Source organism: Bufo gargarizans, chromosome 1 (genome assembly GCF_014858855.1).
Source record: "Bufo gargarizans isolate SCDJY-AF-19 chromosome 1, ASM1485885v1, whole genome shotgun sequence".
Classification (NCBI taxonomy): domain Eukaryota; kingdom Metazoa; phylum Chordata; class Amphibia; order Anura; family Bufonidae; genus Bufo; species Bufo gargarizans.
Genome location: NC_058080.1, coordinates 741988222 through 742006370, shown reverse-complemented (window position 1 = coordinate 742006370; position 18149 = coordinate 741988222). Strand labels below are relative to the sequence as shown.

Below are 18149 nucleotides of genomic sequence, written 5' to 3'. Positions count from 1 at the left end.
TTCAATTGAGTGGTACAGTTTATAGGTCACATTAAAGGTTGAAAAAGTTCTGAAATTATTTATCTTTGTCAAATTTTTTTACAGCACAGAAACCTGACATTTTAACAGGGGTGTGTAGACTAATTATATTCACTGTATATACCAGGGTGATGGAAATATGGACCCTGGAATATACGACTGCAATGTTCCAGGACAAAATAGATCTATTTCATGCTATTTGGGATGTTTGGAACAATTACTGGGCTACTAGGCATCCCTGAGTAGAGCCCAAGAGAATTATGTATTCCCTCCCCCCCCCGATGTGTCTTTGTATGTATTGTCTATGTCTTTCTTTATTAGTGTTATTCAAATAGGTTTCAGCTTAGATCACACACACCCTAATATTAGATCAATGTAGCTACTCCCTCACGAGAGTTCCTTATACGTTGGGACATCCTTATAATTGTCTTTCTTTTTTTTAATTACTTTTCATTTTTCATTTTTTTTCTATATCCATTTTTATCAAAGAAATAAGTACGACAAGACGCTGGATTCTTAAGTAACCTTTATTGGTTCTTGATTGATTTACATTGCACATAAAACGTGAAGTTATAGTATATGTTTTTTTTGTTGCATATTGCTTTGCTCACGTTACCTTGTACAATTGTGCATACAGTTGAAACACTATTGTTTTGTTGTATTTCAAAAAAAATGCGCTTATATAAAAAAAAAAAGAAATATCATTAGGTCATTAGGATATCACCACCCTAAAAATAAACCTTATTGGCTTTTTAAGGTCCACGAATAACCTAATATGTTAAATTGCGTAAAAATGTTTTTTACAGCTTCTCCCCTGTGTGAATTCTCATATGATTAACAAGATATGATTTTAGTGTAAAACATTTCCCACATTCTGAACATGAATATGGCTTCTCTCCTGTGTGAATTCTCTCATGATTAACAAGATCAGATTTTTGTGTAAAACATTTCCCACATTCTGAACATGAATACGGCTTCTCACCTATGTGAAATTTCTGATGTGTAACAAGCTTTGATTTAAATCTAAAACATTTACCACATTCTGAACATGAATATGGCTTCTCTTCTGTGTGAATTCTCACATGTGTAACAAGTTTTGATTTATTTGGAAAACACTTCCCACATTCTGAACATGTATATGGTTTCTCCCCTGTGTGAATTCTCTCATGTTTAACAAGATGCAATTTTAATGTAAAACATTTCCCACATTCTGAACATGAATATGGCTTCTCTCCTGTGTGAATTCTCTCATGTTTAACAAGATCTGTTTTTTGTGTAAAACATTTTCCACATTCTAAACATGAATACGGCTTCTCTCCTGTGTGAATTTTCTGATGTGTAACAAGATTTGATTTCCCTATAAAACATTTACCACATTCTGAACATGAATACGGCTTCTCTCCTGTGTGAATTTTCTGATGTGTAACAAGATTTGATCTATTTGGAAAACACTTCCCACAATCTGAACATGAAAATGGCTTTTCTCCTGTGTGAATTCTCTCGTGTGTAGAAAGATATGATTTTTGTGTAAAACATTTCCCACATTCTGAACATGAATGTGGCTTCTCTCCTGTGTGGCATCTTTCATGTATAACAAGATAAGATTTATATTTAAAACATTTCCCACATTCTGAACATGAATATGGCTTCTCTAATATGTCAATTCCTCTGTGTGTAAAAAGACCTGAGCTTTCTGTGAACTCTTTACCACAGTGAAACCTTTCATCCCCTTTTTGACTTGTATGTGTGGTAACAATCTGTGATTGGTCAGGAGAAGGCCCCTCATGATTAGGATTATAGGATATATCTGTATTGTAAAGTCCTGGATGTACGTTAAGGGTAATGATGTTTTTTCCTGAAGACCGTTGCAGGATATCTTCATCCTTTATTGATAACAAACATTTTTCCTCAGAATTCTTGCTGGGATTTTCTGTTAAGATAAAAATTAGAAATAGCATTTTTTCCCCCAAAACTAGATAAGCATTCCTATTAGTCTGGAAGTGGATTCAACAGGAAGGAGAAACATAAGCCATTCTCCTGGATTTCAGTAAAAAAAAATAAAAAAAACAGCACCAAAAACTGCACATAGGACTGAACTGATTGAGACTCTCATGGCAGTCACAGAGTCACAGCATGTTGCATGGTGACACCATTAAAATACATTACATGAGATGTCTCGCGACTTTGTCGCATGACATCATCACTGGAGCCCTAGCTTAAATCAAAATAACGATTAATTGAACATTTTTCTGTGGTTACAATTATTGGACCGATATTTTGTTAGCGATGTGCGGGCAGACTGCGGCCACCCCTCTCTGCTGTCTCCATCCCTGCAGGCAGTGGTTTCTCTGGGATAAATGAAGGTGCTCTGCATAGCAAGCATACCCTGACGTATCACTGGCACTGCTCCTATTAATGGGAGTACCATCTGTCCCAAGGAAACACGATTCAATCAAAGAGCGGAGGGAGTACCACCTTTTAGTGGAGGGCAATATATATAACAACAGAGAAAGTCCGCAGCACTCCTTGAAGTAAAAAATGTGCAGTTTATTCACACATGTCAGAAAATTGACAATGTTTCAGTTCTCTCACAGAACCTTTCTCAAGTCTGGTGACCTGACTTGAGAAAGGTTCTGTGAGAGAACTGAAACGTTGTCAATTTTCTGACATGTGTGAATAAACTGCAAATTTTTTACTTCAAGGAGTGCTGCGGACTTTCTCTGTTGTTTATCCGTCCTGTATCGAGGGACCACCGCGGGCACCGTACAACTATTTACTGCATGCGAAGGAGTGCTGCCTAACCTTTTATATGGATATATATGTGTATGTATATATATACAGTACAGACCAAAAGTTTGGACACACCTTCTCATTCAAAGAGTTTTCTTTATTTTCATGACTATGAAAATTGTAGATTCACACTGAAGGCATCAAAACTATGAATTATCACATGTGGAATTATATACATAACAAAAAAGTGTGAAACAACTGAAAATCGGTCATATTCTAGGTTCTTCAAAGTAGCCACCTTTTGATTTGATTACTGCTTTACACACTCTTGGCATTCTCTTGATGAGCTTCAAGAGGTAGTCACCTGAAATGGTCTTCCAACAGTCTTGAAGGAGTTCCCAGAGATGCTTAGCACTTGTTGGCCCTTTTGCCTTCACTCTGCGGTCCAGCTCACCCCAAACTATCTCGATTGGGCTCAGGTCTGGTGACTGTGGAGGCCGGGTCATCTGGCGCAGCACCCCATCACTCTCCTTCATGGTCAAATAGCCCTTACACAGCCTGGAGGTGTGTTTGGGGTCATTGTCTTGTTGAAAAATAAATGATGGTCCAACTAAACGCAAACCGGATGGAATAGCATGCCGCTGCAAGATGCTGTGGTAGCCATGCTGGTTCAGTATGCCTTCAATTTAGAATAAATTTCCAATAATGTCACCAGCAAAGCACCCCCACACCATCACACCTCCTCCTCCATGCTTCACGGTGGGAACCAGGCATGTAGAGTCCATCCGTTCACCTTTTCTGCGTCGCACAAAGACACGGTGGTTGGAACCAAAGATCTCAAATTTGGACTCATCAGACCAAAGCATAGATTTCCACTGGTCTAATGTCCATTCCTTGTGTTCTTTAGCCCAAACAAGTCTCATCTGCTGGTTGCCTGTCCTTAGCAGTGGTTTCCTAGCAGATATTCTACCATGAAGGCCTGATTCACACAGTCTCCTCTTAACAGTTGTTCTAGAGATGTGTCTGCTGCTAGAACTCTGTGTGGCATTGACCTGGTCTCTAATCTGAGCTGCTGTTAACCTGCGATTTCTGAGGCTGGTGACTCGGATGAACTTATCCTCCGCAGCAGAGGTGACTCTTGGTCTTCCTTTCCTGGGGTGGTCCGCATGTGAGCCAGTTTCTTTGTAGCGCTTGATGGTTTTTGTAACTGCAATTTTTCAGACTGACTGACCTTCATTTCTTAAAGTAATGATGGCCACTCGTTCTTCTTTACTTAGAATTTGTATTATGGCAAGAAAAAAGCAGCTAACAGTCTATTCAGTAGGACTATCAGCTGTGTATCCACCTGACTTCTCCACAAGGCAACTGATGGTCCCAACCCCATTTATAAGGCAAGAAATCCCACTTATTAAACCTGACAGGGCACACCTGTGAAGTGAAGACCATTTCAGATGACTACCTCTTGAAGCTCATCAAGAGAATGCCAAGAGTGTGCAAAGCAGTAATCAAAGCAAAAGGTGGCTACTTTGAAGAACCTAGAATATGACATATTTTCAGATGTTTCACACTTTTTTGTTATGTATATAATCCCACATGTGTTAATTCATAGTTTTGATGCCTTCAGTGTGAATCTACAATTTTCATAGTCATGAAAATAAAGAAAACTCTTTGAATGAGGTGTGTCCAAACTTTTGGTCTGTACTGTATATATATATATATATATATATATATATGTTGTATGCTTCGGTAAACAGCAGCTGGATATGGTAGGAGTACCTCCACCAGCTTCAGCTTATTTTGGGAGTACCACCTGTCTTTGGAAGACAAGACTATTTCAGTGGCAGCTGGGAGTACCACCCTTCTGTGCAGGGCAATACACTCAGCTATGTGTAATATATAAGAAATTAAGCATTTTCAGCAGGACATTACAGGACTACCACCAGCACCATCCTGAGCTGCTTTCAATGGCTCAACTAATAAAGTTTTGCTTCCTATAAAGCAGATCCTGGATTTGAGACCCAGCAATATTCCCCTAAGCACCTCCATCAATTCCACAGGACTTTATTTTACTGCACTTTGTACTGAGCATGTGTGAGATATCAGCAGCAGCAGGAGAGGAGGTGCACTGAAAGGAGCTCGTCAGTTAAGCCATAGATGGTCAGAGAATAAGGAGAGGTCATGAATACAGGACTCAGGAGCGCTCTTACTTTCTAGATGGGGTCATAAATGCTCATTTTAAGATCAGCCATTCTGATACAGAATTTCAAAGTAAGTAAGTACACCGGCCTCATCAGGTCTAAGAGATCTCCTTAATACTACATGTCTCCTGTATTGAGAATTTAGTGAGAGATTCTCTATTATATTTTTTTTTACATTACTTTTTTTAATTAAAGTTTTACATCCAACAAATATGTAGCAGCTTCACATTTGTTACAGCAGTAATAAGTAATAAAGATATAAGATCTTCCATTATCACCTGATTACATTTATATTACATATGTAAACTGCCTGATAGAAACATATAGGAAAAGAAACATAAATAAAACTAAATGAAAGTAATAAACCTTTCAAGTATCAGATCTGGTCCGAGTCTGTAGGGAGAGTCTTATATCTCACCTAATTCCGACAACAGTCCAAGATCGAGAGTCAGAGGGAATGTCTGAGATTTCCCCAAACTAAGACTGCTCTTCTATCTTCATCGTCCTCGTCCCTATTTTGGAGCGGTTTTTGGGGTGTGCTTACTCCATAGGGCCCACAAGGTCTTAAATGCCTCATATCTGTTTAGTCTGATTGCAGCCATTTCCTCCACAGAGATCCTCTATAATATTATGGACAATCTGGTCCTGACCACACAATCCTACATTTACTAAGATCATGCACCATGAGGTGAAGCGCACGTCTCAGGGAGAATCCACGGACATGACAATGCGGTCTGTAAGGTCTAATGGCCGCACAGTCACCAGATCTCGGGTCTATAGACATCTTTTGAGTTTTTTATCTCATGACTTGTATTTCTTGATGGCACCATTTTGGGGCACATTTAATCGGTTTAGGTTTTATTTATTTTATTTAAGGGAACATATAAAGCCCCGCTATTCCTCCGATGTTCCTTGTGGATTTTTTAGCAGTTTTTTGCACAGTGACCATTACTCAATGGGACGGCACGAATGAAGTGACACCAGAGATGGAGATTATTTATGATGTTTTACTCAATACAAATATATTTTATGAACAAAAAAAAGTGATGTTTTTTGTTTTTTTCCTTACAAGACACAACTATTTGCTGTTCCCGTCGATGAGCCGGTACGAGGCTCTTATTGTTTTACCGAGTTGTCATTTTTAATGGTTCCATTTTGGGGAACTTACAATTTATTGAAGAAAACCACAGAAATGCACTTAGTAAAGTAGATGCATACACTATATATGGACTAAGTCCTCATTCTGATATGATAATATCTGAGACACTTAGCCAATATATTTTGATCAAAACACATCTAAGCCCGCCTACCGAACGCCAAGGTGGTCTCAGGTCAGACGGGTCCTACGCTAAACCTACCTAAGCCATTGGGCTTCTATGTTCAGGAGCGCAGACACCGCACATATGGTGTGCTGCTCCTAGTCACCTCCATGTGCATCCAGCAACCAATGGGAGGAGGAGCAAGCACAGCCACATGTACCACCTAATCAAGGCGCTCTATTGGATAGGGGAGAGGGCAAAAGTGCAGAGGAATGCTACTCCCAAGATAATAGGTGCGCATTCACACTTGAAGGTGCCACTCCCTCAAGCATACACTACATAGACAAAAAAATCACAGAAAAAACTAAGATAAAAACATCCTGCACGATATAATATGGAAACTGCGGATGTCCCTGGCCATATCATTAAAGAAAACCAGGGACATCCGCACTTTCCATATCATATCGTGCAGGATGTTTTTATCTTAGTTTTTTCTGTGTTTGTTACTTACAATTTATTGACTAATTAAAAAAAAATTGGGGGTGGAAAATGGAAAAAATACGGAATCCAGCTTTTTGTTTTTTCACACACTGCTCTGTTCTATATGAATACGTTCTCCTTATTCTAGGGGTCGTTATAAATGTGTCTGAACCAAATATATAGAACAATTCTAACGACGTTATTTTTCATTGTATACAGGTTTTTTTCTTTTTTTTTTTGTGCGGAGGGGGAAGAATCCTACATGTCTTTCTTCCTAGGGCACTTGAAGCTGTGATCCTTTTATCACTTGTATAATGCTTTGCAGTTGATAGTTTTCCATAGCATTACTGGCGGTAGTACACTGACCGGCCATCTATTAGGCTGCACCGCTGGGGTCTCCTATTACACAGCAGGTCTGGGGTCTTTGTGAGGCCTCTGGGCGCCATTGTACCTGATTGGAACCTCACAATGACATTTTGGGGTGTCTATGGCCAGACAGATGGAGACCCAGCCTCGTCTCAACCACTTAGATGTTGCTACACATATGATGGACATTTACATTATGAGCCCAGTGTATTCATCAGATATGGACTCCCCCCCCCCCCCCCCCCCTCATACTACTGACTGACAGTAATAGGGAGAAAGCTGTCAATCAGCGGCAGGTGGGCAGTAAGAGCCTCATCTCCGGACTCCTAGCACTCACACTGCACTGCCACCATCAGTGACTTCTCCAGAACTACTGCAGAGTGATAGACCAGAGACATCAGCCGGTCACCGCTCAGAGAGGGGGCATAAGGGGGGAAAGGTTCCCTCCATAGACCCTTATAGGAGACCCCCAGAAGACATGTTCCCGGAGAGCTGTATAGTGGGCACTAGATTATAGACATCAGCCGGTCACCGCTCAGAGAGGGGCATAAGGGGGGAAAGGTTCCCTCATAGACCCTTATAGGAGACCCCCAGAAGACATGTTCCTGGAGAGCTGTATCGTGGGCACTAGGTTATAGACATCAGCCGGTCACTGCTCAGAGAGGGGGCATAAGGGGGGAAAGGTTCCCTCATAGACCTTATAGGAGACCCCCAGAAGACATGTTCCCGGAGAGCTGTATAGTGGGCACTAGATTATAGACATCAGCCGGTCACCGCTCAGAGAGGGGCATAAGGGGGGAAAGGTTCCCTCTGTAGACCCTTATAGGAGACCCCCAGAAGACATGTTCCCAGAGAGCTGTATAGTGGGCACTAGATTATAGACATCAGCCGGTCACCGCTCAGAGAGGGGGCATAAGGGGGAAAGGTTCCCTCCATAGACCCTTATAGGAGACCCCCAGAAGACATGTTCCCGGAGAGCTGTATAGTGGGCACTAGATTATAGACATCAGCCGGTCACCGCTCAGAGAGGGGGCATAAGGGGGGAAAGGTTCCCTCATAGACCCTTATAGGAGACCCCCAGAAGACATGTTCCTGGAGAGCTGTATAGTGGGCACTAGATTATAGACATCTGACTGCTGATATCACAGCCTAAGGTTGTTCTATAGGAATATCCTGAAGACAACATGTCCCCCTGTGACTTGTGTGCAGAGTTGTCAGGAGACCTTGTGTGTTGTCAGATGTCTCCTCAGTTCTTACCCCCAGCCTCATATATGAAATATAGAAGTAAGATGAGGAGCTTTCTTCTCCGCTGTTATTATTGGGGGATTTCTTCACTAATTTATTTGATTTTAGGGAAATCACCAAAATGTCTGGATCTATTGTAATATCTGCTGACGAGCCCAAAATGATGCTTAACCCTAGAGCAGCAGCAGCCGGTGATCAGATTCTCCTCCTGCCCTGAAGGCACCAAGGACAGAATCTAAAGTCACTTTCCCCATTCATGATTCCATACCTGTGGTGACATCTCCTGGAATGTCCTCCTCCACCTCACTCTTACACGGGGGATCACCCATCATCCACTCTTCATCCTCCACTTTAATAATAATCAGTTCTTCCCGATTTGTCATCTGTAACAATTCAGTACAATACAGAAGACATGAGGGAAATCTAACAGATCCACAGAAGAGACCCCCACAATCTATGACCCCTCTATGACTGCAGGACCCCCCTATATAGATGTGTATAGGGCTCAGCTCCATCTACCTGAGGGTTCTCTGGGACCTTCTCCTCTGGACAGTCCTGGGAATACAGAGGACGGGGACATTTCTCTGGTGGATTTCTCCTCCTGGATCCATCTGTGGAGACACAAGCACACAGTGACTGAATACATGGCCTCCTGTAGATCTGTCTATAGATCAGACTCTTCTCTCGGCTCCTTCGCTTCTAGGTTTAGTGATCGGAGAAAATAACACTGGAGGGTTTCCTGAAATCTCCCTCTGACAGAAGCTCCGACGTCAGGCTCTATAAAGTCACACAGGGGCGGACATTGCCCAGAAGCTCCATGTATAATCTACACTGTATACACTGAACATGACTGCTCTTACCCTGTGATATAAGAGGCTGGTGCTCCTCCATTACATGTCACTGCACACACGTGTATACACTGCACATGACGGCTCTTACCTTGTGATATAAGAGGCTGGTGCTCCTCCATTACATGTCACTGCACACACGTGTATACACTGCACATGACGGCTCTTACCTTGTGATATAAGAGGCTGGTGCTCCTCCATTACATGTCACTGCACACACGTGTACACACTGCACATGACGGCTATTACCTTGTGATATAAGAGGCTGGTGCTCCTCCATTACATGTCACTGCACACACGTGTACACACTGCACATGACGGCTCTTACCCTGTGATATAAGAGGCTGGTGCTCCTCCATTACATGTCACTGCACACACGTGTACACACTGCACATGACGGCTCTTACCTTACGATATAAGAGGCTGGTGCTCCTCCATTACATGTCACTGCACACACGTGTATACACTGCACATGACGGATCTTACCTTGTGATATAAGAGGCTGGTGCTCCTCCATTACATGTCACTGCACACACGTGTATACACTGCATATGACGGGTCTTACCTTGTGATATAAGAGGCTGGTGCTCCTCCATTACATGTCACTGCACACACGTGTATACACTGCACATGACGGCTCTTACCTTGTGATATAAGAGGCTGGTGCTCCTCCATTACATGTCACTGCACACACGTGTATACACTGCACATGACGGCTCTTACCTTGTGATATAAGAGGCTGGTGCTCCTCCATTACATGTCACTGCACACACGTGTATACACTGCACATGGCGGCTCTTACCTTGTGATAATAGAGGCTGGTGCTCCTCCATTACATGTCACTGCACACATGTGTATACACTGAACATGACGGCTCTTACCTTGTGATATCAGAGGCTGGTGCTCCTCCATTACATGTCACTGCACACACACGTGTATACACTACACATGGCGGCTCTTACCCTGTGATATAAGAGGCTGGTGCTCCTCCATTACATGTCACTGCACACATGTGTATACACTGCACATGACGGCTCTTACCTTGTGATATAAGAGGCTGGTGCTCCTCCATTACATGTCACTGCACACACTGCACATGACGGGTCTTACCTTGTGATGTAAGAGGCTGGTGCTCCTCCATTACATGTCACTGCACACACGTGTATACACTGCACATGATGGGTCTTACCTTGTGATATAAGAGGCTGGTGCTCCTCCATTACATGTCACTGCACACACCGTGTATACACTGCACATGACGGCTCTTACCCTGTGATATAAGAGGCTGGTGCTCCTCCATTACATGTCACTGCACAAACGTGTATACACTGCACATGACGGCTCTTACCCTGTGATATAAGAGGCTGGTGCTCCTCCATTACATGTCACTGCACACACGTGTATACACTGCACATGACGGCTCTTACCCTGTGATATAAGAGGCTGGTGCTCCTCCATTACATGTCACTGCACACACGTGTATACACTGCACATGACGGCTCTTACCCTGTGATATAAGAGGCTGATGCTCCTCCATTACATGTCACTGCACACACGTGTACACACTGCACATGACGGGTCTTACCTTGTGATATAAGAGGCTGGAGCTCCTCCATTACATGTCACTGCACACACATGTATACACTGCACATGACGGCTCTTACCCTGTGATATAAGAGGCTGGTGCTCCTCCATTACATGTCACTGCACACACGTGTATACACTGCACATGACGGCTCTTACCTTGTGATATAAGAGGCTGGTGCTCCTCCATTACATGTCACTGCACACACGTGTATACACTGCACATGACGGCTCTTACCTTGTGATATAAGAGGCTGGTGCTCCTCCATCATGGCCTCCTTGTACAGATCCTTGTGTCCTTCTATATACTCCCACTCCTCCATGGAGAAATAGACAGCGACATCCTGAACCCTTATAGGAACCTGACAACACAATGACACCGTCATCACCCAGACCCCTCCAGTGCTGTTACTGGAGAATTTCCCAGCATTGTCACCTCTCCGGTCAGTAGCTCCATCATCTTGTGGGTGAGTTCTAGGATCTTCTGCTCATGTATCAGGGGGTGAGGGGGAGGCTCTGTGATGGGGTGAGGGGTCCTGCTCCGCCCTCCTGACTCCTGGAGATGGATGATGGGAGTCACACAGTCACCCGATATCTTCTTCACTATTGTGTACTCCTGTGGATGGAGAGAGACACTTAGGGAATAAACCCTTCAGGGGCCATGTGCTCTCCTCCGGCCCTCTCCTCCTGGTACAACGTGCCTACTTACCTTCTCATGGCTCTTACAACATGACTATTGGTCACTGGTCACATGACACATCACTCACCATACTGGGGGCTGATCTTCAGGTTCTCCGTCACTTGGAAGGTCTGGAGGCCGTTCTCCAGGACCCTGGACTCTTCCTATCACTTCCTATGATGGATTCTCCTTCCCGATGTCTGACTTGTTACAGACTACAATAAAGAGGAGAGAAATCTAGAAAAGTTTACCTCTCCGCTCAGCAGGGAGATGATCTCCAAGGTGAGGTCTAATATTCTTCTGCTGATCTCCTTCCTGTCCATCCTTGGTGGTCATTCAGGAGAAGAGGAGAGACCTGGAGGCTTCTAGTACTGCAGGCGCCTTTATGAGAAGAGGAGAGGAAATCATCCAGGGGACAAGACCAGATGTCACCTCCAGAACCGCACTTCCTGAGCCTGGAGGGGCCCCGCTTCTCAGAGCTCCCGCCACATGGATTCCAGGGGCCCCAACATGGAGATCTGTGGTGGCTCCACAGGAGATAAATGTCTGATAGATGCAGGTCCAACCTCTGGGCTGTGCTCAGCTGTGTCCAGAACTCCTAGAGAAGAGACTGGAGAGAGCTGAGCTCAGGCCGGGCCCCCCTCCATTCATTCTCCTCCTGGAGGCAGGGGCCCCTAACCAGGACAGTCAGGGGCCAGAGAATGATGACAACCCCCACTATCCCCACTCCTCCCCCATCATACTAAGCTGAGGAGCAGAGAAGGACTTATTGTGTGTAATGGAGGAGAATCTCCAGAGGTGACATGTCTGAGCTCTCCACCACACTGTCTCCTCACAGATCATCTTACCTGCAGGCTGGAGGAATGGCTGATACCAGAGAGAACAAGAGCCCTGACTACCGACCAGGACCTGCCCAGTATCTGCTGCACTGCCAGAGCTGAAGGACCTGGGGTGACGTCACCGTCATGTGATCAGTGCAGGGGGCGGGGCTCAGCAGTGGGGAGGGGAAGAACCTGGGGGGTGATGTCACCGTCATGTGACCAGTGCCGGGGGCGGGGCTGAACTTTAACAAAGATCACATGATGATGACATCACCCCAGGTCCTAGAATTACCTGAAGCCTCCAGCTTCTCCAGTTCTCTCCTCTTCTCCTGAAAGAGCCACCAAGGATGGACAGGAAGGAGATCAGCAGAAGAATATTAGACCTCACCTTGGAGATCATCTCCCTGCTGAGCGGAGAGGTAAACTTTTCTAGATTTCTCTCCTCTTTATTGTATTCTGTAACAAGTCAGACATCGGGAAGGAGAATCCATCATAGGAAGTGATAGGAAGAGTCCAGGGTCCTGGAGAACCTGAAGATAAGCCCTCAGTATGGTGAGTGATGTGTCATGTGACCAGTGACCAATAGTCATGTTGTAGGAGCCATGAGAAGGTAAGTAGGCACGTTGTACCAGGTGGAGAGGGCCGGAGGAGAGCACATGGCCCCTGAAGGGTTTATTCCCTAAGTGTCTCTCTCCATCCACAGGAGTACACAATAGTGAAGAAGACATCAGGGGACTGTGTGACTCCCATCATCCATCTCCAGGAGTCAGGAGGGCGGAGCAGGACCCCTCCCCCCATCACAGAGCTTCATCCTCACCCCCTGATACATGAGCAGAAGATCCTAGAACTCACCCACAAGATGATGGAGCTGCTGACTGGAGAGGTGACACTGCTGGGAATGCTGGGATATTCTCCAGTAACAGCACTGGAGGGGTCTGGGTGATGACGGTGTCATTGTGTTGTCAGGTTCCTATAAGGTGTCAGGACGTCACTGTCTATTTCTCCATGGAGGAGTGGGAGTATATAGAAGGACACAAGGACCTGTACAAGGAGGCCATGATGGAGGAGCACCAGCCTTTTATATCACAGGGTAAGACTCGTCATGTGCAGTGTATACACGTGTGTGCAGTGACATGTAATGGAGGAACACCAGCCTCTTATATCACAGGGTAAGAGCCGTCATGTGCAGTGTGTACACGTGTGTGCAGTGACATGTAATGGAGGAGCACCAGCCTCTTATATCACAAGGTAAGACCCGTCATGTGCAGTGTGTACACATGTGTGCAGTGACATGTAATGGAGGAGCACTAGCCTCTTATATCACAGGGTAAGAGCCGTCATGTGCAGTGTATACATGTGTGTGCAGTGACATGTAATGGAGGAGCACCAGCCTCTTATATCACAGGGTAAGAGCCGTCATGTGCAGTGTGTACACGTGTGTGCAGTGACATGTAATGGAGGAGCACCAGCCTCTTATATCACAAGGTAAGAGCCGTCATGTGCAGTGTATACACGTGTGTGCAGTGACATGTAATGGAGGAGCACCAGCCTCTTATATCACAAGGTAAGAGCCGTCATGTGCAGTGTATACACGTGTGTGCAGTGACATCTAATGGAGGAGCACCAGCCTCTTATATCACAGGGTAAGACCCGTAATGTGCAGTGTGTACACGTGTGTGCAGTGACATGTAATGGAGGAGCACCAGCCTCTTATATCACAAGATAAGAGCCGTCATGTGCAGTGTATACACGTGTGTGCAGTGACATCTAATGGAGGAGCACCAGCCTCTTATATCACAGGGTAAGACCCGTAATGTGCAGTGTGTACACGTGTGTGCAGTGACATGTAATGGAGGAGCACCAGCCTCTTATATCACAAGGTAAGAGCCGTCATGTGCAGTGTGTACACGTGTGTGCAGTGACATGTAATAGAGGAGCACCAGCCTCTTATATCACAGGGTAAGAGCCGTCATGTGCAGTGTATACACGTGTGTGCAGTGACATGTAATGGAGGAGCACCAGCCTCTTATATCACAAGAGGATAGATCGCGCTTCCTCAGGCCACTGAATGCGTCATCGCGCATGCGTGCGCTTTATGCAGGTGGATAGGGGGACGGCCGACGCCGTCAGCAACTATCTCGCTCCCACGGATATGACGTAGCTAAAATACATGCGACCAACAGGTTCGGTCATAATACAAACATACTGGAAAAAAGACAGCACCAACATTGAAGATATCTAGGGAGAAAGCGGACATCAGGGGGTATATAGTGCAGCAGCACAACATGTATATTGAGACTATAGTGGTAATATCAGGATGGTATCTTATGAGTAGTAATGATGCAAGCGGTCACAGTTTGTGGCCCCCGCCACCAACTACACCTAATCACATTTATAAATAGATTCACCAATATAGGGAAGGGGGAGGTGCGCTTATATTTAGGGCATGTGCGCAACAATAGCTCCTCTATATCGAGCGCATGCGACTCACAGGAACACCGACATATCACTCCTGTCATTCATTCCCACCGCATGCATAGCCTCCGTCCGCATAATCCACCTAGCTTCCCTCTGCAGGAGCAGGCAATGCCGGTCACCACCCCGAGGGATGGGACGGACATGCTCTACGCCCGCAAAAGAGAGGCAACGTGGATGAGCGTTGTGGGCCGTGCGAATATGCTCGATGAGGCGTGGACTGCCTCTACCTGATCGAATGGAGCCAATGTGTTCACGAATGCGCTCGAATAGAGGGCGAATAGTTTTTCCTATATAGAAGCGCTTACAAAACATGTCTTCTGGGGGTCTATAAGGGTCTATGGAGGGAACCTTTCCCCCCTTATGCCCCCTCTCTGAGCGGTGACCGGCCGATGTCTATAATCTAGTGCCCACTATACAGCTCTCCGGGGACATGTCTTCTGGGGGTCTCCTATAAGGGTCTATGGAGGGAACCTTTCCCCCCTTATGCCCCCTCTCTGAGCGGTGACCGGCTGATGTCTATAATCTAGTGCCCACTATACAGCTCTCCGGGAACATGTCTTCTGGGGGTCTCCTATAAGGGTCTATGAGGGAACCTTTCCCCCCTTATGCCCCCTCTCTGAGCGGTGACCGGCTGATGTCTATAATCTAGTGCCCACTATACAGCTCTCTGGGAACATGTCTTCTGGGGGTCTCCTATAAGGGTCTATGAGGGAACCTTTCCCCCCTTATGCCCCCTCTCTGAGCGGTGACCGGCTGATGTCTATAATCTAGTGCCCACTATACAGCTCTCCGGGAACATGTCTTCTGAGGGTCTCCTATAAGGGTCTATGGAGAGAACCTTTCCCCCCTTATGCCCCCTCTCTGAGCGGTGACAGGCTGATGTCTATAATCTAGTGCCCACTATACAGCTCTCCGGGAACATGTCTTCTGGGGGTCTCCTATAAGGGTCTATAAGGGAACCTTTCCCCCCTTATGCCCCCTCTCTGAGCGGTGACCGGCTGATGTCTCTGGTCTATCACATATGTGTGAATCTGCAGTAGTTCTGGAGAAGTCACTGATTGTGGCAGTGCAGTGTGAGTGCTAGGAGTCCGGAGATGAGGCTCTTACTGCCCACCTGCCGCTGATTGACATCCTTCTCCCTATTAGCATCAGTATTATGAGGGTGGGGGGAGGCAATATCTCATGAATACACTGGACTCCTGCTTTATCCCTTTAATGACCCATGATGGTAATGGCCATAATATATGTAGCAACATCTAAGTGGTTGACAGGATGTTGGGGCTCCCTCTTTCTGGCCTTCAGCACCTCACAGTTTTATTGGTCCAGTCAGGTACAATGGCGCGCAGGGGCCTAGAAAATTCCTCCAGACCAGCCATAAGTATTTAATAGGCCGTGCCAGAGGCACAGTTCAATAGATTTTACCAATGAATAATTTAATAAATTATTAGCACATTTAAAAAAAAAAATTCAATGAGGTAGCAGACTCTCTGGTAATTCTGTTTCCTGCAAGTCTCCATGACCGCACATCCAAGACTTTCTTTCCCTGTTAGGATAAGAAAGGAATACTGGTTTAAATGACCACCCTCCCCTTCACCTCCAGTGTATTTTAACAGAACCACCAAAGACAGAAACATGAAAGGAAAAAGAAAGAAGAAAAATTTGGGCTGGAATCCCCTGTGTTGTCATGGAGACTTCCAGGAAACGGAATTACTGGTAAGTCTAACGCTTTATCATCTCCACGAAAACACATCCGAGAACAAACAAAGGACCAGGGTGGGGTTATAGCACAAAGGTCTTTGAGTCCAAAGGCCATATCTTTATTAGCAAAAACCTCAAGTTTATACAGTTGCAAAAAAAAGTATGTGAACCCTTTGGAATGATATGGATTTCTGCACAAATTGGTCATAAAATGTGATCTGATCTTCATCTAAGTCACAACAATAGACAATCACAGTCGGCTTAACCTAATAACACACAAAGAATTAAATGTTACCATGTTGTTATTGAACACATCATGTAAACATTCACAGTGCAGGTGGAAAAAGTATGTGAACCCTTGGATTTAATAACTGGTTGAACCTCCTTTGGCAGCAATAACTTCAACCAAACGTTCCCTGTAGTTGCAGATCAGACGCGCACAACGGTCAGGAGTAATTCTTGACCATTCCTCTTTACAGAACTGTTTCAGTTCCGCAATATTCTTGGGATGTTTGGTGGGAATCGCTTTCTTGAGGTCATGCCACAGCATCTCAATCGGGTTGAGGTCAGGACTCTGACTGGGCCGCTCCAGAAGGCATATTTTCTTCTGTTTAAGCCATTCTGTTGTTGATTTACTTCTATGCTTTGGGTTGTTGTCCTGTTGCAACGCCCATCTTCTGTTGAGCTTCAGTTGGTGGACAGATGGCCTTAAGTTCTCCTGCAAAATGTCTTGATAAACTTGGCAATTCATTTTTCCTTAGATGATAGCAATCTGTCCAGGCCCTGACGCAGCAAAGCAGCCCCAAACCATGATGCCCCCACCACCATACTTCACAGTTGGGATGAGGTTTTGATGTTGGTGTGCTGTGCCTCTTTTTCTCCACACATAGTGTTGTGTGTTTCTTCCAAACAACTCAACTTTGGTTTCATCTGTCCACAGAATATTTTGCCAGTACTGCTGTGGAACATCCAGGTGCTCTTGTGCAAGCTGTAAACGTGCAGCAATGTTTTTTGGACAGCAGTGGCTTCCTCTGTGGTATCCTCCCATGAAATCCATTCTTGTTTAGTGTGTTACGTATCGTAGATTCGCTAACAGGGATGTTAGCATATGCCAGAGACTTTTGTAAGTCTTTAGCTGACACGCTAGGATTCTTCTTCCCCTCATTGAGCAGTCTGCGCTGTGCTCTTGCAGTCATCTTTACAGGACGGCCGCTCCTAGGGAGAGTAGCAGCAGTGCTGAACGTTCTCCATTTATAGATAATTTGTATTACCGTGGACTGATGAACAGCAAGGCTTTTGGAGATACTTTTATAACCCCTTCCAGCTTTATGCAAGTCAACATTTCTTAATCGTAGGTCTTCTGAGAGATCTTTAGAGCGAGGCATCATTCACATCAGGCAATGCTTCTTGTGAAAAGCAAACCCAGAACTGGTGTGTGTGTGTTTTATAGGGCAGGGCAGCTGTAACCAACACCTCCAATCTCATCTCATTGATTTGCTGACACCTCACTCCAATTAGCTCTTGGAGATGTCATTAGTCTAGGGGTTCACAAACTTTTTCCACCTGCACTGTGAATGTTTACATGGTGTGTTTAATAAAAACATGGTAACATTTCATTCTTTGTGTGTTATTAGTTAAGCAGACTGTGATTGTCTATTGTTGTGACTTGGATGAAGATTAGATCACATTTTATGACCAATTTGTCCAGAAATCCATATCAATCCAAAGGGTTCACGTACTTTTTC

General features: G+C 45.0%; 1 protein-coding gene and 1 pseudogene across 1 annotated transcript in view; one reads left to right on the top strand and one right to left on the bottom strand.

Moving 5' to 3' along the window:
- Positions 1-535: 535 nt before the first annotated feature.
- LOC122924966 (zinc finger protein OZF-like) overlaps positions 536-18149 on the bottom strand; it is a 212771-nt gene continuing 195157 nt past the window's right edge. The window contains exon 3 of the mRNA XM_044276511.1: positions 536-1606. Within this exon, the coding sequence (XP_044132446.1) occupies positions 819-1606 (788 nt within the window). The 3' untranslated portion in view covers positions 536-818. The remainder of the gene's footprint in view (positions 1607-18149) is intronic.
- The window catches only part of LOC122924958, a 93498-nt pseudogene continuing 88610 nt past the window's right edge, over positions 13262-18149 (top strand).